Source organism: Epinephelus moara, chromosome 5 (assembly GCF_006386435.1).
Source record: "Epinephelus moara isolate mb chromosome 5, YSFRI_EMoa_1.0, whole genome shotgun sequence".
Classification (NCBI taxonomy): Eukaryota; Metazoa; Chordata; class Actinopteri; order Perciformes; family Serranidae; genus Epinephelus; species Epinephelus moara.
In genome coordinates, this window is record NC_065510.1 from 7,856,878 (window position 1) to 7,878,778 (window position 21,901).

At 41.1% G+C, this 21,901-nt stretch overlaps 2 protein-coding genes across 2 annotated transcripts in view; both read right to left on the reverse strand.

Moving 5' to 3' along the window:
* Positions 1-21,656, reverse strand: part of LOC126389642 (dynein heavy chain domain-containing protein 1) — a 27,322-nt gene extending 5,666 nt beyond the window's left edge. The window contains exons 1-35 of the mRNA XM_050043339.1: positions 21,229-21,656; positions 20,634-20,831; positions 20,296-20,499; positions 20,104-20,214; positions 19,864-20,020; positions 19,378-19,632; positions 18,931-19,074; positions 18,329-18,428; positions 17,871-18,103; positions 17,527-17,770; positions 17,200-17,357; positions 16,037-16,162; positions 15,644-15,920; positions 15,300-15,427; positions 14,058-14,256; positions 13,885-13,976; positions 13,578-13,803; positions 13,307-13,432; positions 12,195-12,292; positions 8,965-12,082; positions 8,749-8,869; positions 8,434-8,593; positions 8,048-8,330; positions 6,397-7,939; positions 5,998-6,103; positions 5,045-5,159; positions 4,747-4,933; positions 4,334-4,436; positions 3,890-4,018; positions 3,475-3,666; positions 2,903-3,322; positions 2,366-2,777; positions 2,045-2,143; positions 1,766-1,942; positions 1,219-1,397 (exon numbers count right to left, since the gene is read on the reverse strand). Coding sequence (XP_049899296.1) covers positions 1,219-1,397; positions 1,766-1,942; positions 2,045-2,143; positions 2,366-2,777; positions 2,903-3,322; positions 3,475-3,666; positions 3,890-4,018; positions 4,334-4,436; positions 4,747-4,933; positions 5,045-5,159; positions 5,998-6,103; positions 6,397-7,939; positions 8,048-8,330; positions 8,434-8,593; positions 8,749-8,869; positions 8,965-12,082; positions 12,195-12,292; positions 13,307-13,432; positions 13,578-13,803; positions 13,885-13,976; positions 14,058-14,256; positions 15,300-15,427; positions 15,644-15,920; positions 16,037-16,162; positions 17,200-17,357; positions 17,527-17,770; positions 17,871-18,103; positions 18,329-18,428; positions 18,931-19,074; positions 19,378-19,632; positions 19,864-20,020; positions 20,104-20,214; positions 20,296-20,499; positions 20,634-20,831; positions 21,229-21,596 — 10,788 coding nt within the window. The 5' untranslated portion in view covers positions 21,597-21,656. The remainder of the gene's footprint in view (positions 1-1,218; positions 1,398-1,765; positions 1,943-2,044; positions 2,144-2,365; positions 2,778-2,902; positions 3,323-3,474; positions 3,667-3,889; positions 4,019-4,333; positions 4,437-4,746; positions 4,934-5,044; positions 5,160-5,997; positions 6,104-6,396; positions 7,940-8,047; positions 8,331-8,433; positions 8,594-8,748; positions 8,870-8,964; positions 12,083-12,194; positions 12,293-13,306; positions 13,433-13,577; positions 13,804-13,884; positions 13,977-14,057; positions 14,257-15,299; positions 15,428-15,643; positions 15,921-16,036; positions 16,163-17,199; positions 17,358-17,526; positions 17,771-17,870; positions 18,104-18,328; positions 18,429-18,930; positions 19,075-19,377; positions 19,633-19,863; positions 20,021-20,103; positions 20,215-20,295; positions 20,500-20,633; positions 20,832-21,228) is intronic.
* LOC126389644 (extracellular serine/threonine protein kinase FAM20C-like) overlaps positions 1-21,901 on the reverse strand; it is a 42,875-nt gene that overhangs the window by 7,621 nt on the left and 13,353 nt on the right. The gene's annotated exons all lie outside the window — the stretch shown is intronic.

Here is a 21,901-nt window from a genome sequence, read left to right on the forward strand (position 1 = left end):
GTCTGGTCTATTTTCTGCGCGAGCCCCGAGCGAATGTGTCAAGCCGGGTGACGGAGACAACAGCTGGGAGCAGAACCGCTTGTCGACCAGGCTGGAGAAATGCGCGTCTGATGCCAACGCCCACTCGCAAAGAGGACAGCTGCAGTGGTGTTTTTTTTTTCTCTCCACAATCAAATATCAATTTTCACATTCGAAGGTCCATTTTTTTTCAAATTCGAATTTAAATTCGAATTTAGAATATTCGTTGACAGCCCTAGTGTGCTCAGTCCACAAGATTGTGGAAATGAAGGACTTGCAGCAACTTGAGCCATTTTGTACCGCCACAAGTGTTTCTAGTGGGACTATATTTACGAGCACAAAAGTTCAGCGAGCCACCAAAGGACCGCCCTGCGGATTTACTATTGGTGCTGCAACGTAGGGAGTTTTTTTAAACTCTGAAATTGCATCCGCCCATCTAAACACAAAATCAGGGAGAAAGACATCAGTCTTTAGTTAAGCAAAGTGTCTAAAGACTGACTTGTTGTGAGTCTAGCACACTAGCATCTACTGTGAGCTCACCTAGCACCACTGAGCTTGCTCATGTCACAGCCCGGCCAGGGAGGACGCATTAATGTTTATATTTTGTGCTGTCACAAGCATGAGCCTCTCGTCCACAGTGATACAGCTGGTGAGTGTCGTTTGGTAGAAAGAAAAAAGTTCCTACATGAAACTGCTCAGGTCTGTGGATTATCTTAAGTAACCAGGTTATGATTTCTGGAAAAAGACACTGCTGTTGAGTTTTTCAAATGTAAGTCAAGTGCCTTCCAGTTCCACCTTTACAGCTGATAAATATCCAACACGTGGCTAGTCACGTCAAACCAAGACTGATGAATAGCACTACAGGTACAGGTATGTATTTTAGATATAAAATATGGAATCTTGCAACTACATGGGCTCCAATTCACAAACTGATTTTGATGCATAGTTACAAAGAATACTGACAATGACAGCTGCCATAGAAACAACAGACTAATGCAAATGTCACTCATCTATTGTAAAGCCCACTTGAAAGGATGTAAATTCCGAACAAATGCCTGCCGGCCATGTTAATGCCATAATGAACCATACCGTTTTGTTCAATAGAAATGTCCCACACTGATTTCATCCCAATTTACTGAATCATATGAGACAACAGAAACCATATTTGCTTGATATGATAGTAAATGGTGCTCTCGTCACCTCTTCTGAGATCAGTTTCTCCTGCAGCAACTGCTTGTCATTCTGGAACTGCAAGTGTTGAGTCAGCAGCTTTTTACACTCAGACTGCAGCAGCTGTGTCAGCATGAGCTCCTGGATCTCTTCTGAGCTCAGAGAGAGGTCAACCACACATACCTGAGCCAAGATGGACGGATGGATCTCTAAAGAACAAAAGCAAGAATACCTATTTAGCCACTGCTTTCAGATGAGTTAGAGGAGCCTTTTTCCAAAGTGTCAATTTCATCACTTTCTTTTTTTAAATGTAACTTTTTATGAGCAGAGTAATGCAAACAGTACAGAGCAGTATGCTGTCCTGATACTGAGGGTCATCATGATCTGTAAAAAGCTATCAGTATATCTCTGTATCAGTTACAGCTTTGACCAATCACCAAGACAAGCCCCTGTTCAATTTCTGTACTGGGATGATGAATGAATTTGAAAGTCCTGCACTACTCTTGCAAGAAAAAGCCAAGTAAGCAACTTTAACAGAGACTACTCCTGGACAGTTATATTGACAAATCCTTCTTACCACTGTTAAGCAGTTGGACAGACAGATGGGTGCTGAGGAAGAGGCAGAATTCAGGGTGGGTCTGCTGAACATGCTGTTTTAACCCTGGAGGGTAACATCCAGCAGGGCGCGCCAATCTGGCCAGAAACTGTGGACTGGGAATTACACGTTCCACGTGAGTTATCAGGACTCTTACACCTAAAAAACAACAGGTTAGAATGAGTTAAGGCCGGAAAGGGACACTGTGACTTAGATACTACTTAAAGTGATAATCAGTAATATTTTTAATCCCCTAATTACCTTTCTCTGCTGCCTGGTCCAGCTTGTCAAGCAGCTCTGGATCATCAGCGCAAACCACCATTCCACAGTCTGTCTCCTTCTCAAGCTTGGCACTCTCTCCTGCAGAGAAAACTTTCATTGTACTGGTTGTGGTGATTTTCTATACAAATTGGTTAAAACTGTGTGATATATACAGCATTTTGTTCAGGAAAGTTGTAATGAGCATAACTTCTTGTATTTTAGAATAAAAGGTAAATTGATTAAATAAGCCTAGGATTTCCGGCCAGAGATGATACAGGATGCAACATATGGCACGGATGTTTTGTTCATTTAAGGGCCTACCTGTAATGAAACAGCTTTGTGAGCTTATATCGAGATGCTGCTGAGTGTCTGCCAGTAGAGGCCAGCGCTGAACCCCGGCACTCCTGCAGCCCCACAGCAACAGCTTTACCACCATTCTGGCAGATGGAGCGTCCTGGTGCATACCTAATGCACAGCCCAGAGGCAGCTGCAGCCTCTCAGACACAGGGATGGGAAAACCGAGAAGGGGATAAGAAGGTGCAGTGTCAGGGTGAGTAAACAGGGAAGCTCTGGGGTCCTTGGGGTTTATGTTGATGCTTCCTGTCTGACAAAGCTCCATCCACTTGCTCAGCAGTTCTGTGCGTATATCAGGTCCAAAGGGGCCTAAATAAGAGATGATTGCAGCAAGGATAAGGGCGTCTCCTGGTAAGGTTTGTTTATTCAACTCTGCCTCCTGAGGGGAAAAGAGAGAAAAATCATAATTTGAAATCAAAGTGATGTTAAAAAATAATACCAAAGTATGAAATGAAATGGTATGTTTAAGAGACATGTAGAGTGTATTTGCAAATTCTGTGTTACCTGAGCGGCTGCCCTCCAGTCTCTGACATGTATCTCCAGCTGCCCTACAGCTATAGAAGCTTTTCTTTCTGGGATCTCAGCTTTGTGCAGCTCCAGCAGTTCCTCCTCTAGTTCTTTTTGTACCAACTCCAGCTGAAGCCTGACATTCTCTTGACGATGGTACACGTCCTCCTTGTGCTGCTTGGCCAGGTGCAGTTGACCTCGTGCCTCTTTGGCCAGCATTTCCAATTGCTGCTTGATCAACACTTGGTGTTGCATACAGCAGCACTCATACACAGCCTGAACCCATCGACACAGGGACTCACAGGCTTTGCTCACCTCTTGCACAGACTCTGGTACAAACTGGGGACTGTGAACTATCTGGCCAAGATGCTGCAACTGTTCATTTGTCAGATTGTAGCGGTCAAAAAATTCCAACTCCTACGAGAGATTCAGCATATTAGCAACAAAGTAGTCTCTTATGCCACTGTATGCAGAGCAATGAGACCATTCTTAACTTATTTATGACACCACTGTAGTAATTCTATTATTAAAAAAAGGTATTTTCCAGTATAAATGTTTTTTCCACACACCTGGAAGAAGTTGGATTGTCCAAGAAGCTGTTTAGCGCTCTCCCATCCTGGTGGACGATTAAAGAGCAAACAAATGGCGTCCATGATTTTCACCACTCCATCAGGTGGATCTCTGTAGTGGCGTACCTCCTCCAGGTCAGATGGATTCAGACAGTTAATAATCTTGAGGCCTGACAGGAACACATGTCTCATCTAGGACAAAAAAAACAAAACAATTTAAAACGTTCAGTTCATTTTTTGTGACACTTCTACAGAATTTCACTGCCCAACAATCTGAGATGGCATGATGAAAAAGCAAATTAGGTGACCTTTAGGATGTGATCTGTTCACAAATATTTTGGGCTTCTTCTAAGTATATATTAAATAATTCATACGTTTTGGATGCTGATATTAATAAAACATGAAATCTGTTCACCTGCTCCTGAGCGTGACTAATTTGCTCTTCCAGATGATGCAGCTTGTTCTCTGCTTCAACACATCTCTCCTGGGCTTCCGCGAGCAGACTCCTCTGATAATCTAAAGCTTTGAGAAGTTCTTTCTCAAGCTAAAGGATGGAGAAAAAGGGGTATGTGGGGTTACTTTTACATTATATCTCCTTTAATATTAGATGCAAAACTGTTCAGAGTTTCTCAGTTTGAATTTAATAAACAATATTCCCTGGTTCACTTTATTTACTTCAGCCTCCATGGGACGCTGGAGTGCACTGAATATATTGCTTACAAGGTTGTTTAAATCATTTTTGACTGTGGTACAAAAAAAATCTCTTGTGGTATAGAAAATGTGGCAGTCAATACTGCTACAGCCTTACATAGAATATTGATCCCACTTGAATTGCATATGCTGAATTGCTCTACATTACCTGCTGTGTCTCAGCAACCTTCTCCTGCAGACTTATTAAGTGCTGTTTGTACTGCACAGCTGTGTTGTTCAGAGCATCCAAATGAGACAAAACAGTGGCGAGTCTGGAAAATTAAATGGTTATTGCAGACCAGTATGTGTATTTTTTGTTCAACTTGAAAAACACATAATATTGCGTCAAGAAAATATAATTTAGACCTGTACTGCAATTCAATTCAACAGCTCTGCAACAAGAACTGCCTCTGTGAAGGTTACCATGTTGGAGTTTTGTTGAAGCTTTGTCAGGTACAGTATAGGGTGACATTATCAAATAAAACTAGCTCAAGGTAGTATTATCATAAATGTTTTGGTATGCACAACAGCAAATTAAATATTGGAGACACAGAGAGAAAAAGAGTAAAAAAGAACAACTACCTGTTGGCTTGGCTCTGCTGTTGCATGTGCAGATGGTTGCATAGGTAACCATAATTAGCAATGAACTCCAAATAAGTCTGAGGGCTGAAAGGCTGATCTCTCAGGAGGACTGAAGCATACTGGCATGCAGATTGGTGCATTCCTGCCATAGCCACTGTCAGGCTGGCCTCTGAGCCTTCTGTCTCCACTAAGTAAAAAGAAAAAGAAAACGAAAAGTGATATGTCGTAGTACAGCCTGGAAAAACTAAAAAGTGGAAAAATAAAGTGAGTAAAGACTAACTTTGGTGGAATCACTCACATTTGTGGGGACCAGTTTTCAGGCACTGAGCAGCAGCCTCCATTAAAGACTGCTTGGACCAGGGCTGGTACACTTCCACACAGCAACTGAAGCTCAGGGCCTTGGTCAGCTGTGCCTTAATCACAAAGAATAACAAGTAACTTATTTAGGTCTGCTGTTTAAAGGTTGTGTCATTATGTATGTGGAATTTCTAATAATATTTTAATCAGTTTAAAGAGCCCTTTCCATCCCAAATATAACAACAAAGTAGAGTCCACATGGTCCGCATTCAATTGAAGACTGTGTATTCTAGGGGTTAACCAATAATGGATTTTGAAAGGCCAATTTAATAACAATATTTTGGAACAGGAAAAGGCCGATAGTTGATTAATTGGCTGATATAATCCCTGCACTAAATTTGACAATCTTTGACTTTATTAGAAACTATTTAACTGTTGTACTGAACCTCTAAGTCAAAGTGATAAATGTCTACAAAAATAAATAAATCTTGAACTGAAGATCACACTAACCGTAAAATGTCTTGGTGGGAGTGATTTTTATTTTTTGAGCTATTCATTTTCCTCAATGTCGACTTGAGATTCTCAGGTACACAGTGACATCACCTTGACCTCCATGTGACTGATGGAGACTGCACAGGCAGCGGCAACCATCGGAGGCGGGTTTAGCCGATAAAATGGGTTTGTAATACATCTTATCGCTGCCAATGAATCAGCCAAACAGAAAAATCTCAAGTGTATACTCAATGATACGGGATACATTTAGAATGTGGACCACAGTGACTCGACTGTAATGTGACAGTTGGGGTACAAAGTGTGCTGCACCCTAATCAAGAGTATCAAACGTAAAGGGACGAGTTTAAATGTTTGTGCCTGGACTGATCTCTCTTTTGTTATTGGATACAGGTACAGAGGTTCAATGACAGGTGTAGTATTTCAAAGAAAATACTTATTTACATTCCATCTGTGGGTCCCAGTGTTGGCAGGTGTCTCACTGCTGTCTGACATGGCGAAGGGAAGCAACAGGAACACATGCACATTTCTGTGGATTTGGCTCAAGAACCTTTGTGAAAAGAATCAGAACAAATATGGCTTACAATTACAATGTGCTCACATTTTCATTTTCAAAATCTTACTGTAAGTAGTGGATTTATCTATTAGCCCATTCCTGTAAATGATCTTACATTACCATCATTGTCACTACTACCACAATATAAATTAATGTAGTGATAAATGCCAACATCACAAGAACATTAGCATTACAAATACTTATTTCAACACAGAACTAAGTTAGATCTAAACAATGTAGCCAACTAGCATGAGCACTATTAGATTAATTGGATATTTTTCTCTTACTCCTCAAACGTCCAACTGTCCATGAGGTATTGTCTTGAGTTTTTCATATCAGTCACTCTGGAAACAAGGTTTCTCAGCTCCTCATCTGTGTAGAGCCCTGGGTAGGTTCTGTGAGCCATCGCCACCAACATTTCTTCTCTGACAGACTGGCTTATTTCCTCATGGACCAGTATGATTACATTAACTCCATCCACTCTGGTTTGATTCCCAGCGTCTTTTAGGATTTCATGCAATATATTCTCATTACCAGGGTGCACCTCAATCAAATGGCAGCCTGTTACATAGGCAGCTAATCGCACAGTGGTTTTACGGCCTGTGCCTTTGTCTGAGCCAATCAGCACTCCGTGGCCTCCTGGTATGAGAAGAGCCCTGAGGATATGTAACAGCTGCCTCACCCTCTGTCTGTGTACTATGTATCTGGTTGTAATGCTGTAGTCATTACCAGCCTTTTCTCGTTTGTCTTTTCTGTCGATGCATGCACACAGCTCCTGCAGTAGTACGTCAAGGTCTCTGTGCTGATAAGAAGAGCTACATTTCACATTGTGTTGCTGATTTGCTGAGGCCTCAGGGAGCTCAGGGCCATATACAAGCTGAGCCATTATGTCTTCCATATGCTGAAGAATCATGGGTTGCAGAGGCTGAGGTTTTAGGCTTGCCTCTTCTGAGCAAATGTTTTCAGACAGAAGGGAAGGTTCAGTCAACGTATGGTATTTCCTCAGGTCTGACTGGCCAGCTGGTGTTGGCTCTTCAGGAAGATTTACTGTCTCTAAACTCTGACCTACTGGCTTACAAGTGCCTGCAGGATCCATGGGTAGTGTGTGACTAGGAAGGCTTGTGACAGTGGGTGGATCATCTGAACAGACAGGCTGAGTTTCATCAATCAGTCTAATTCCATAGTGGGTTGTTGCTGTCTTGGCTATGAGTGACACAAGAGTTTTGCTTTCATCCTCTGAGCATAACCTGTCACGGAAAGTATGCATGCACTCATGCATCCAGAGATGTGCTATGTTAAGAATTAATGCAGGCCCTGGCAGGAGTGGAGGAAAGCCTGGTAGTGAATGCTCATTTTTCTGCATTGTCCCTGTGGTTGGGATGTTAGGTCGGCACAGGCACATCCCCCTAAACACCTTCTGAAGGTCATGATGGGAAAACATGAAATGGGGCCTCTGTGCAGTAGGCTGGAATTGCTCACATACTGCATGATACAGATCTTTAGTTGCAGTGATGATACAACATGCCATGTCTTCACCACTCTGCTTCAGTGGCATTTCTTTGAGCCAGATTTTCAGCCGAGGAGAATGGATTGACAATATAACCTCCATAGATAGGCTGGGGAGCACAAAGATAGTGAACAGGCGTGAGAGCCTGGAGGATATTACATTACTGTGGTGACTGCCCATTCCAAAGACACAACAGGTAGCCATGTATCTCATGGTTCCAGCACTCAATGACTTGAAGTGATAGGCATCAAATGTTAGAATTTCTCCCTTCGAAATACTCTGTCGTAGTGTTTCTAAAGCCGTTGACATCTTCCCAGAGACATCTATCAACAGGACGGACAGAAACATTAACCTTAGAAAGCTTCTCACAGTGCAACATCAGATTCAAATTAAACCATATTAGTTCTCCTCAGGTAAATTTTCTTACTCACCACAAGAGGCCTCATGCAGATCATCCACAAAAAGAAGCAATCCAGGCTGTTTCGTCATGGAATTCAAAGTATCTTTACACATCTTCTGGCAACTAAAGCTATTCAGTATAGTGCGCAGGTCTCTGGAGCTGAGGAGTGGACTGCCAGGAAGGATAATATGTGGTTTGTCAAAGATCAGCAAAGATTTGCACAGAGTGGTTTTCCCAGAACCTGGCTCTCCTGCAAGCAACACTGGCTGGTTTGCCTCCAACATGATGTTCAGGAGATGGGTATATTTCACATACTGTATAAAGAGATTTAAGAAACTTGTTGGATAAAATGTTTAAATGCATGGAACATTACATTCATGTACGTTCACTATATTACGGAGAATGTTTAGGACAAACCTGGGAGGTGATAGAATTTGTCAGCAGTGTGCTCCTGGGGCATATTTTGCTGTCGATGTTAAAAAAGTGTTCAAACACACTCTCCTCATCAGGAACCATAATTTTGTACCGACAATTAAACAGCACTTGACGGGCTAGTAAGTCGAACTGTGGCCAGTGGCTGAAATATAAACAAAAAGTATACAAAGAAAATCTGTGACAAATATTTAGTTTGTAAGAAAAAAGTGATTAAATATGCGTATAGAAATAATATACATATTAAATTACTTGCATAAATAACTGTGACTACAAAACATGTCCAAAAGATTCTCTTACCGAGGATGAAGATATCCACCAAATCCCCAAATATAAGCCACCAGAAAAAGGTTCCTGGTGAGCAGATCTTGTTTCATGTGGGGATCCGTGCCTGCTGTTCCAGTTCTGTGTAGAGGTATATCTGGTGGGAGAATAAGTGATGCAGTATTAAAAAAGTCAATACCTTAACTAGTCTGTATGATTTCGAGGTTACATGTTAATGAGCAATGGTTATACCTTTTTTGTCTGTTTGTGGTATTGCCTCAGCTTCTTTCACATCCTTTTCAAAATACTGCAGTAGGGCACGTAGGATCCGAACAAAGGACATGATTTCTTGCACTCCATTCACATGGTTTTTAAATGATTCGCCATCATTATGGATTGCAGAGGTTAAAGCCTTTTGCCTGAGAAGACTAAGAGTGCTGGAGAAAAGATCTGCAGCCAGTCGATTCCACATTTTCAAGGTTACTTCATTCAGTTTGTGCTCAGAAGATAGAGCATCCATTTCACTCTTCCACACAGCCTTCCACACATCAATACCTGTGAAATAAACAAGGCTGCAACGGGTCACTGCAGACGGACTTGCATCACGTAGGTCAGTGATCTCCATGAGCAGCTTAACGTGCGACTGGGATAGCAGTGTTTCACCTGATGGCAGGCACAGAAAGGGGTCCTTAGGAATGCATAGTGTGGTTAAGTAATCTAACCAGCAGGGATGCTCAACAGGATTCCCATCCATTACCAGCCATCTTTGTATCTGATCACTTTTCTTTTTATTGATGCAGACTGAGGAACATGTTGGTTCATGTCGCTGTGAATCTCTCAGCACCTTTGCAACAGCTCCGTCCTGCCATCCTCTCTTTTCACAGAAGCAGCCAAATACCTCTTCATGAGACATGGCATTAGGGAATAAGACCACAGTGTCAACACGGTTCCAGATTGAAGCAGACATCTGTGGCTCTGCCTGTGGGGTATCTCCCTCAATCATATTTCCATTTTCAAACATATCTGCCTTGGCAGCCAGATGATTTAGTGCCCCAGCTAGAGCACAGTAACTGGTCGTCTTTCCACTACCTGAAGGGCCTATAAGGATAACTGCCTGAGAAAATGTCATGGTCTGGTAGAGTGTAAGAGCACTGCTAATTATTTCTGTGTCAGGGTGAAACAGTGTTCTTTGTAATGCTTCTGTAACTGCTTCTTTAAGTGGAATCTTTTCATCTTCCTCAATGTACTGCTGGAAAAGAGGAAACTGACATGCAATAGGGAATGTGTCCTTGAAAATGATGTAGAACTGTGAGGCTTTCTTGTGCTCATAAAGAACAGGTAAGAAGACAGAAAAAACAGCTTTGACTATGGCTGTCTCCTCCATTATTCCCCGTATAATTGACAAATGAGAACTGCACAACCGAGATGGTTTTTCAGTTTCTTTTATATCCTTTCCAACAACTCCGGCAGTCACATTTTGTGCAGTTGCACGCTCAGTTTGTTCTACAGCCACTCCTTTAGCTTCATCTGAAATTTCTCGTTGCCTTACACTTTGTTGTAGGTGTATTTCAGAGGTGAAAATGATCTTTTGCAAGACAACAAGATAGCAGCTCTGGTCATCAGTGATGAAATCAGGCAGACAGAGGGAATCCTTAGCCAGGCTGATGAGGCACACTAGACGTCGACTTAAAGAAGTGGCCTCTGAGAAACCAATGGACGTCAGCATTACTTCAGCAATGATCCCGTAATCTGGATGGGTTAATGCAATAGGTCTGATTGCCCATCGCAGACTCTCTGGAATCTCAGATGTATATCCCTTTAATGAGATAAGAACACATCCATAGCTTAGGCTGGCAGCAATGCTTTTCCCTGCAAGTACCAGGTGGCATTTTGAATCAACAATGTTTTTGCAGCCTGTGACCTCATCTGCAGTTCTGCCTTTTGGCTCCTCATTCCATCTTTGATTCTTACTTCCTGTTAACTCTGAGAAGGATTGATAGATGTCTACGAGATGTTGCCCCAGTAATGACAAGACCCCTTGTGTTAGTAAGTCTACAGAGTCCAGCAGAAGCCATGCTCCAGTCTGTAGAGCACCCCACAGCAACCGCTGAACAACACCAGGTCTCATGCTTGGACAACATTGCATTGTGACAACCTGTCGCCCCAGAGCTTTTCCTAACTGGGCCACGGTTGTATTCTTTCCAGACATGCAAGGTCCACTCACAAACCCACATCTGTAGCTTGTCAGAGCAAGGAGGACTCCCAGTATCGCCCGATCTGTGGATGGAGTATGAACCATCACCCAATCTTCTGGACCAATATACTCATGATTATATTTGAGTCGATGGCCCAAAATATCCACATAACATGCTGGATCGTCATTGCCTTTCAGACTCTGATCTTCTGAGTTAATATGATACTTCATCACACTGAGCCACTCAAAAGATGATTCCAGCACACACTGTACCTCCATGAGCCGAGACAGCTGCTGTGCATGCTTCATTGTGAGAAGCACCAAAGTACGTAGACACATCATCATGTATTTAGAAACCAAAGATTCACATTTGGCCCCTGTGACTCCATCTCTTATGGAGCTGCCAAGGCTTTTCAGTTTTGCAGAGTGGTATGCTTTTATGTTGCTCAACGTCACTGGGCTCGATTTCTGGAAAGCTTGTAGAACAGCCCTGCACCAAACTGCCTCCTCAACGACCAGCAGACACTGGAGAGGATATTCGGAAAGCAAATCCAGTAAGGGTACTACAATTTTTTTCCTTACAGCAATGTGGAACAGGGGGTCTCCAACTTGCTTACCACATGCCAAATCTTGCCTGGATGGTTCAAGCTGGTTTCGCACAATAGCACATTGTTTCAGTAGCTTTACCATGGTCAACTTTAATTGTTTCTCAAAGACACGAAGCCAAACCAAGGCATCCAGATTTGGTTCCAAAGGAGATGGAAAGGTAATGTGCTCGTGGAGGCTGCCAAAAAACCCCAGAACCTTTGTCCGTCTGTGGCTTTGAGATGGTTTTTCACAATCCACTTCGAGCCAGTGTATCCCTTTAAAGCATTTGCGTACAAAGGGTTGCAGAATGAAAGGCGTTGGATGAAAGGAGAGTAGTTGTATCACTTCCCTTTCACTCAAGAACCAAAGTCTTGGAAACTGTTCACAGAGGGTCTCCAGGAGATCCACCATCTGGTTGGAAATGGCCTCCATTGTAGACAGACCATCGATGAGGATCTGGCAAAGGCTTTTACCATGGAATCTGTCATTTGTCTTTTTAGAATAAACCAAGCTCAACACGTGAAGGTCACTTGATATAGAGTGCATAACTTCCTTAAATGTCTCATCAACTGGTTGGAATCGCTCCAACTATGAAAAAAAACAAAAAAAACATGAACTTAAAGCAAATGTTGGAAAATGGTTTTACAGAAGAGTAAAATGACATGTATTGGTTTGTAATGACACAGGTAAAGGTACATACCAGGTCCTTTCTCTGAACACTAAAGGATGTTTCACGGAACATCCTGGTCAAGAAGGCCCATGCTTGCTGATATCTTTCAAATAAAGAGAGCAGCTTCCCTGTTAATATAAAAAGCAAAAGACAAACAATGTTTATATGGTTTTTGCACCTTGTGGCCTTGTTTTCAAAACTTTTAATTTTTCCCAATATCCACTAGGGCTGCTCAATTATGGCGAAAATAATAATCATGATTATTCTGATTTATATTGAAGGGAGTCTGGTGACTGTGGAAAAGAGCAGCAAAATTAGCAGTATTTTAGTCACATAAAAATAGGACCACCTAAAAAAATCAACACCACTTTAAATATACGCTGTATTTAGCATATTTTCACCACTTTACTTTGCTGTCAGACAGCCGTCTACAATGGGAAACTGTCACCGTTACACTCCACTGGCAGAAAAAGTAATCTTTACCTCACACAACACAATGAGTAGCTGGTCTTCTGCTGCCCCTCGATCGGGTTGTTAAGTTTGTGTTATTGTGTGACTTTGGGACGCGACTTAACTGTGCCAGTTCTCTTGTGTGCCTGTCCAAACTGGTAGCATAAGGTCGAGAACACAAAATTCTAAATGAAGGCTCAGTCACGAAGGACACTCCCTGCCACTCACCCTATGCCTGCCTCAGACCCAACTGGTGCCTGCGCAGTGTTGCTGCACAAATGAAGTGAGGGGAAGAGACTCAGCAGAGGAGCCGTAGACTGTGCTTATTCTGCATAGCATGCATGGAAATTAAAAACAATATAGTATATCTTATTACATTTCTTGCCTTTACCCTAATGGGGTGAAATCGCTAAATTGCTTTTGAGAAATAAAGTAACTAAAAAAGTTATTAAGTCTAGCGAGAAAGTCGACAAGTTGGCAACACTGTTTGGGGGGGAAGGGCCGAGCACATGCGCTGGGAAGGGGTGTGCTTGATTTACAAAATTAAAACAAAATGGGAGCAATGTGGGAAGGCTCATCATGCAGCACAAATTCATTTTATCTCAATTAAATTGTTTTGAAAATCGAGAGAAGCCAAAATTGTAACTGAACATAAAACCAGATTAATCGCCCAGCCCTAATATCCACCTTACCAAGATCTTGTAGTGATTGCACCCAATCCTCCATCTGCACCCGGCACTCAACACTGTGTGGAGACTCCAACATGATGGACAGAGCCATCAAATCATTCTCTATCTCAGCAAAGTGCATTTCCAGACCTGAGTGAACAAACACATGGAACATCCCAGCAGTTTGTTCGGTGAATATTTTTACACACTTTCTCTTGCAACAGAGCCAAAGCAGTAACTCATTACACTGACTACATCTGCATTACTAATTTGCTAGTTTGGTATTCAGTCTCACCAATGATGAATCTTGCATCATTACAGGAGCGTTGACTGGCAGCTTGGAGATTTGAAACAGTGCTCTCTGTGGGCTCTTCTGTCTCTATTAATCCATGTTGTGACTCAGGATGCTGCCAAACAGGCAGAGTGAATTTGTCCAGCTGGAAGAGTCTGGTTTTCCATCCCTGTTGAAGCTTTTGGAGGGTTTGCTCCATGTGGCACTCTGCTTGTGCATCTCTGCATATCTGACAGGACAAAAATGTCCCATTAGAAAAATTAATCAAGAAATGTGTTAATGGCATTTAATTGTTTGTTGGTGTTGTCACCTTGGTAAGTAGTTTCTCATCAACGTTAAGTTGTTGAGATGTCAGTTCAGCAATAGTCACCTCCCTCTCTGGGACATACACTAGGCCCATTCCTGCCAGGGGAAATTTATTTTGATCAGTTTAGATATGCTGTGGTTGCATGCATGTATTACAAAATGAGTTAAGTGTCTGACCTTCAAAAATAGCTTTCCGATGTCTATGTTTGAGTGTGGGGCTCTGCAGCTTGGCCATGACTGACAGCTGATGGCTTAAGCTTTCCAGGGTTCCTAAAGTCTCCTGCAGCACTGCATCATGGGTTGGTATGATACTTGTTAGAGAAAGCGCTTGCTCTGTCCACGTGGCAATTTTCCCCTGAGCTTGTGACACCACAACCTGACAGAAACATATTTCAGAGGAATACTGAAATGTTTTAATTCACACAACACTCACACACAAAATACTGTGATGTTATATTGTGAGATAGGCTGTGCTTACCATTACTCCAATTTTTAACATTAGAATACTTGTTCTCAAAATAAATTAAAGGAGCAGTGTGTAAAATTTAGGGGGATTTGGGGGGATTTAGTGGCATCTAGCAGTGAGGACTGCAGATTGTAACTAGCTTAAACTTCTCCCAGTTGGAATTCCTTTACTGTTCATTGATCAGGAGGTTTTTAGTGGGAGCTTAATTATCTGCAGAGGTCTCTTCCTCTCCAAAACAAATGAACACAGTGATGAAACCAGTAAAAACACTCAATAAAGCAGTTTTATTTTACACATCAGTGTTTCTCCAAAGCTGTTTGGCATGTCAAAGACAGGCCGCTAGCTCAGCACCTGCTAATATGTGCTCACCTTTTTTTTCAGATAACTTAAGATCTGGATGTTTAGGGGGTTTTTACGAGGAGCCAGATTATCTGCAGAGGTCTCTTCCTTCACAAAACAAACAGACCTGGTGCTTGATACTGGCAAAAACAACTAATAAAGCAGTTTAACATAGAAAAATCGGTTTGTTTTCTGACTCTGCTCATTGCAGAGGAGCTGCTAACTACTGTGGCTGACGCACAAACACAACTAGCCCTATCTAGAGCCTATTTTAGGTTTGTCCATTCTGAGCAGCTGTAGAAACATGGCAGACTACGTGGATGAGGATCCACTCCCTATGTAGATATAGACAGCTCATTCTAAGGCAATGAAAACACAACAATTCTTCTTTTTTTGATGACGATCCACTAAAGGAAACATATTTATTATTTTTAATTTCTGCCAATATATCCCCCTAAATCTTACACACAGAACCTTTAAAGACAGACAGAGAAAGCTAATTTGAGTTGTATATTTTAAACAAATGACAATGAATGCATTCAAATAATCATCTCCTTGCCAAACATGTTTAACCATCTTGTCAGTAAGTACAGAGAGGAACATTGACATGTTACCTCAGTGAAAAGCAGCTGTTTCCATTCCTCCATCCATGCTGTGTACACAGCAATCAGCTCCCACAGCTCTTTACGGGCTTTAATCATCTGAACATGTGTTGTCAAAACGGTCAAATCCATTGGATGTTCTAATGGGAGGCAATAGAACATAACAGTCTGATTAGATTAGGATTTTGTAAATACATAACATGATAACATTTTTACCATGTTTAGAGCAAAACCACCAAGTTTTTTTTTTCTTGTTAAACATGCATATTTAATCTACCAGTGGTCAAAGCAGGAGTTCAAAAAATAATGTTTTCCAGTCTGGAAACAATTTATATCCATAATTTATACCATCTCACCTTGCAGGTTTTGACTGTTTCTGCTGAGCTGCTCCATCTTTGCACTGAGATTCTGCACATGCACATACATGTGGGTCAGTTTGGGGACCATCTCTTTTGCATTCTGGGTTGGGTCAAGAAAGGCTCCCGATGTAGCTTCAGAGACCATGTTTTGAAGGTCACAGGCCAGAAATGAGAACATGGTGTCCAATGCATTAGCAACTGAAGGAAGACGTTGGCACACAATGCTATCTGCTTGATTTAAGTGGGCAATAAAGCCATCCCAGGTGGCCAGCATCTGAATATAGAAAACAAAAGCAAATACCCTACAGTGTTCCGTAATGATGCATGAAACTAAGTTGTACAACTATAATATGATTATTAATGCGATCATTTCCTTTTTTGCCTGCACACCTTTTCTTCCAAAGTCACCTCCTGTTCGGTCATCATCCTATAGTTCATGCTAATAGTGTCCTGGAGGGAGTGAATGTACTCCACACGTTTCTTCATGTCAGCCAACATTTTCACAGACTCCCTTTTCTGAAATGAAAAGACACATTTAGCATTATTATCAGTTTTATATGTTTATCATGGCTAACATACAGTGTTACATCAGTGATGTAAAATGTGTCTCCTGGTCCACAGGTAAGATCAGAAACCATGTAACTTCAAATTTGCAGACTGCTGTTTTAAATTTGAATTTTAAGATGAAAATTCTTAAATAATATAAAGTGAAAGACATCACTGTAACTTTTATTCTTCTATTTTATATCTGTCTTAGTCTCCAGCTCTTTATTGGTGCCATGGTGTATTTCTTTTGCACTTAGTCTTGATGCTTTTGATGCTTTACGTAAAGCACTTTGAATTGCCTTGTTGCAGAAATGTGCTATATAAAAAAACTTGCCTTTTCTTTCTTTTCTTTTGCAAAAACAAGGTGTTTGTCAAACAATAGTGATATGTTGCTTTTGGAGTCCGAAATCATCAAAATATGTGATATCAGATGGCGAAAATCTTATTATGTTACAGAGCATTAAATATTAATTGAAAGTTGACATGTTGAAAAGTATTTTAAGTCTAGTGTCCAAACATGAGGGTTATGGTTAGCTGAAATACAATCTACGTCACACAACGTCTCACTCTGACTTGAAACTGCTTTTTGAGAGTGTTAAGTAAGTCATCATTACAAAAGTTCACTGGACTACTTACTCCTGCCAGTTATACAAGGATGCACCGGTGTTCCTTCAAATAACATCACTGACGACCTTAATGCACTATGCATCACCTGATCATTCTTGGATAATGGAATCTAAATTCAGAACACTGAAAGACAGAGCCCATGGGATGAATAATTAAATTAAAGTAAATGTGTGACCAAAAGAGGAGTCTCACAGGATCTGAATCTTCCATCTACCAACTTTGTCAAGGTAAAACTAGGAAAACTAGGGTGTTGTCTTCATACCCTTTGGGGTTTTTTTATCTCTTCTGCAAATCTGGTTATGTATTTCCCTTTACATCCCATTTTCTGCTTACTTTTTTATTTTTCATGCAAGTATGTAAAGTTTAGAGAGCTTCTTTACCGTAAGAGCGTATTGTGAGAGGTCATGTAAGTCTCCTGGTTCTGCCTTGAGGTCAGCAGAAGCACTCTCCAAGTCTGATATGAGGCTTTCTGTGTGTAGCTTTATCTGCTCAGCAAGGTGCTCTAGCACTCCCTCCTCAATGACCCTTAGCTGTTGTCCTTGAAAAACAAAGGCAAAGAAAATATTAGAGCTTTCAGGGCATTCACCATGAAGAAGATAAAGCAATTTCTCAACCCATCAACTGGCCATACAGTTTACTTTTGGGGCAATGCTGATTTGAAAAGTTCTTGTAGAGGAATCTGTACTCTAGTATTAAAGAAGACATACCTAGATGTTCCTTTATGCGAGTGCACTCAATGATGAACAGCTGGTTTGAGGTGGAGACTGATGAGGGAACTGTGTAGATTCTCTCCATCCAGTCGCGCACCTTCTTTATGTACTCCTCATACTGTACAGCAGGCTGATCCTTCATGGATTCCAAAGAGGCTCGACTCCATTGGCTAACGAACAAATGGATGTCCACCAACCATGAGTAGCTCTCGCACAGCTGCTGGATTTCTAGTGCGGCTTTCTAAATACAAGAAAGGTGTGAGCAGGTTTGTAAATTCTTCAACATGACTTGATTATGCTTCAACATTTGCTAGTAATTGATTTGAAAATGACAGTCTTGCCTGCATGATCTCGGCGTGCTCTTTCTCAACTTGTTTTGCAACGTCATTGATGCTGATGTGCCACTCTAACTGTCCCTTGGGGAGGGGATAGTAGCAGCCATGCACCCTGTCACCTTGCACCATTAGCGTGGTCTGTTGAGACAGCGCCAGCCATCGAGCTGACAGGTCTCTGAGCAGTCGATCGCAGCAAAACTTTCTGCGACCAGTCATTCCATCGTTGTTCTTATTGTCCCCTGAGAATTAAAGCAATGGATACTCAATGAATTATGTCTGTCAAATGACAAATAATACACCATAGTTAATCTGATTTTGGAACCGTTTCATACAGCAACAGGAATGAAAACTCTGTGCCAGCTTCAGTCAAATTTTTATATGAATACTGCAGGTTAACACAATCAACTGAAATCAGAAGAGTGAAATTTGAAGACCAGCAACAACCTCAACACAAAGATCCGTACCTGTAACAGTCGGATGTTCAATACAACTGAAGTCAGATGTCAAATCCGAGGTTAAGACACTGTCACTTATCTCCAGGAAGAATCCACAAGTGTCACACATCTACCAGAGAAGAAAGGTGTTAAAAGGCTGGTGATAAATTAATGATCGAAATGCTGTTCAAAATTACAAAAACACTGCTTGAATAAACAGATACAATAAACATAAAACATTAAATATAATGCAAGTATTCATGCTACATAACTGTTGTATATAACTCTCTAAAAATGATTATGTCATTGCTGTAGAGCAAATTTAATGTTATTTGTAATAAGTACATCCAAGGCCGTACATCTGTGCAAATAAACCCTTTGGAGATATTCATACTGTCATTTTTTTTAATGTGTTTTGGTAACTGAGTCATTCCACTGGTGCAAACACTTTTCTGTTTATGTGGTGCCTCAGATTATGAACTATAAAAGTGAAATATTATGTTGTAATTTCTTTTCTCCATTACCAATTGTCACAAATATGAGGCACATTTCCAGTAACACCCAGTAACAACTGAACAATATAATATAATGTAGGTGTAGCTTTGTTTTTAACTGTGGAAATTTGTAATTACCTGGATTATGGAGTTGCCAACAGTCAGAAGTGCTTCACTCACTGTTTCTTGGAACAGATGTATTGGCGGGTCCACACTCAGCTGATTACTGGCACTGAAACACAGCTCAGTGTGGAAGAGAGAGCACTGCTGAGACTTCTTCCTCTGACAAACAAAAATACATCAACAGCATTAATTTAATTACATTTTAATCCAATTCATTCTCTTTTTTTAATCTGATGCTTCCTACATTATTTCATAGTAATAAAAAATGTGTATCTAAATCTCTCCTGGTTAAAGCTCCAGAGCAGGTTGCAAAAGTGCTCTATCTGAAAATGTTGTTTATTCAAAGCAAAAATGACAAGGCTATTATGTTTTTAATCAACATTTTTTCAGTAGCAGTAAGGCTTGTGTCCTTGTAGTTGGACACTGCTACATAAATAGAGTGACGAAGAATGCTCTCATTACCCTCAAAACATTGTTGAGGAAATAAACAACATCTTGTCGGGTGATCGTGACGAGACTCTGCACAGTCATTTGATTGACGAGATCAGCAAAGTTGCCCAATTTCTGCAAGATGCTTTCAGACCAAGCCAACTCTCTCTTGAGCTCCTGCTGGTGAGCCAGATGGAGGTGAATGGGTTCGTAGCGTTTATTTGGCTTTTTTGCGTATTCCATGTGCAGCTGAAGCTCGTTGTGTGCCTTGTAACTGTCCTCTTTTACCTGGGGGATTAAAAAAAAAACATCACTGCAATAAAAAATGTAAGTGATAACATTTTAAAGACGCATTTTGTAAAAAAAAAAAAGTGCTTCCTAGAAAACTGCCCACATTTTGGAAATGGGCAAACTTCTTTCTTAGATGAAACTGTCTGTCTGTAATGTTTGCTCTATTCGTCACACCTTAACACGTTTGAGTTTTGTATTGTTTTGTTTTACTTTAGAAAACTGTGTTACCACGTTTAGGATGCCAGCGCGACACTGTGATAACTTCTCCAATATCTGCAGACACTCTTGATTCATGGTTATCAATGCATTCTTGAATTCCAGCAATGTGAAGGTTTTAGACTCTTCCTGGGGCAGCCGGTGAGTCCCTTTCAGCTCCTCAATTATTCTGTAAAAGATACAGTATCATTACCATGCCATCTATAACTTTTTAAAGTTAAAGGTCACATCCAGAAGGTCAATGGGATTCACCTGGTGAGCAGATAAAGAGCATTTCTGAACTGAGGCACAGCTATAACCAGAATATCCTGCAGATCCTCGCACCTGCGCTGGAAAAAGATCTTGCGCACATTTCTATGCCACCTGGAACAAACAAAAAAACAAGACAAAGCGTTAAGATAAAACAAAAAAAGAGATAGAAAGTCCTGCTTTTTATGTACTTACCAGGTGAAAGCTTTCCGCAGCCTAAACTCCCTGAAAAACGGGATTTCCTGCAAAGAATTCCACAACATAAACTCCCTGTACCACTCTCCCAGACTGACAAGTCCACCAGAACCCCGCTCTGTCACATGTAGCACAGTATTAGGGGTGAAGATGTAGTGCTCAGAACCAGCGTCACTGGGATGGATCACTTGCAGGTCATAGGGTCTAAAAACAAAGAGGGAATATCACTGTGTATTCACTGATTAATTGTGTGCATCCCAGCAGAATTAAAATACTACATGATAACATCTATGGGAGTGTGAAATTAAAGGTGGGTAGATAACCTGATTACAGTGTACCTGTAAAAGTCCCCATCCACTTCTTTCAGGTAATAAAGCTCCAGTCCTCCCAGGTCTCTTTTCTTGGCAAAGATATCAACTACCTCTGTGCCAGTGAGAGGAACTTTATTTGGTTTGGCTGCGTTCCCATTTTTCACAGTCATTATCTTTTTATTCTTACATGTTGTGACTTTTATTGATTCATCTTTCTCTGTGAGACTGAAACAATAAAAACTGAGTGTAAACAACAAAGCATTTATCAGACAGTTTGGGGAGTGAATTTTTACAGCTAAATCTGATAGCTCTTATTCTCACAGTGTAACAGATTTCCAATAACACACTGGGATAAAACTGTGTCTCGAAAATATCTATTTCTAGCAGTGTGTTTCAGAATGCCAAAGGCCTACCAATCCTATCGCATTCTATGATCAACATTACATATTTCATCATAATGTTTCCTAGTGTGAAGTAGTGTGATAATAGTATTGTATCTCATAAATTAGCATCTGATGTAAGCTAAATGAGCAATGAGCTCATACCCACAACTTTTAAAATTGCATCAGAACAAATGGGTGTATTAAAATCAAAATCAAATCTCTGTTATTATCCCATGTACCTCTGTGCTGTCAACTCATCAGCAGTTCTGAAGGGGATTTCAGTCCCTAATGCTGAGGCCTTTAATCGAGGTCCTTCTGTCCACTTTGTGTCATCTATGGCTCTCCCAGATCCCACTTGGGCTATAAGACGAGGGAGTTCTACCACTGATAAAGGTCTGTCTGAGGAGACTTGTTTGAGGGTTGGGGTACGACTGAACAGACCCCTGCCCACAATGGCTGCTGAGAAGGAAGGTGGCCCTGGGCACAGAGGTGGTAAAGTCACTTCAGGAGAGCTGGCCTTTTTCTTAACCTTGGATCCAGGCCTAGCATTGTCTTTACCACAGGTCGGAGAAGCTCCGTCGTGGGATTTTGCTGCTGCAGCAAACATGCTGCTGACCTCTCTTTAAATACCATCAGCAGGTTAAGGTACCACAAAGTTTGTCTTGCCAGTGTCTGTTAAGACTTTACTCTGGAGTTTCTGTAAAAAAAAACAAAAAAGAAACATAAACTTGGAGCATGAATCACTTGAATACTTATGCTATACCTGTCCTGCAATGTTAACAAGCCACATACTACAAAAACGTACATGAAATAAGCATGGTCTCTATTATATGTAATATCATTGACTAAACACAGATTTATCAGTCTAATGGCATAAAAAAACTCTACTGAAAAAAATGTTATGGAAATAAA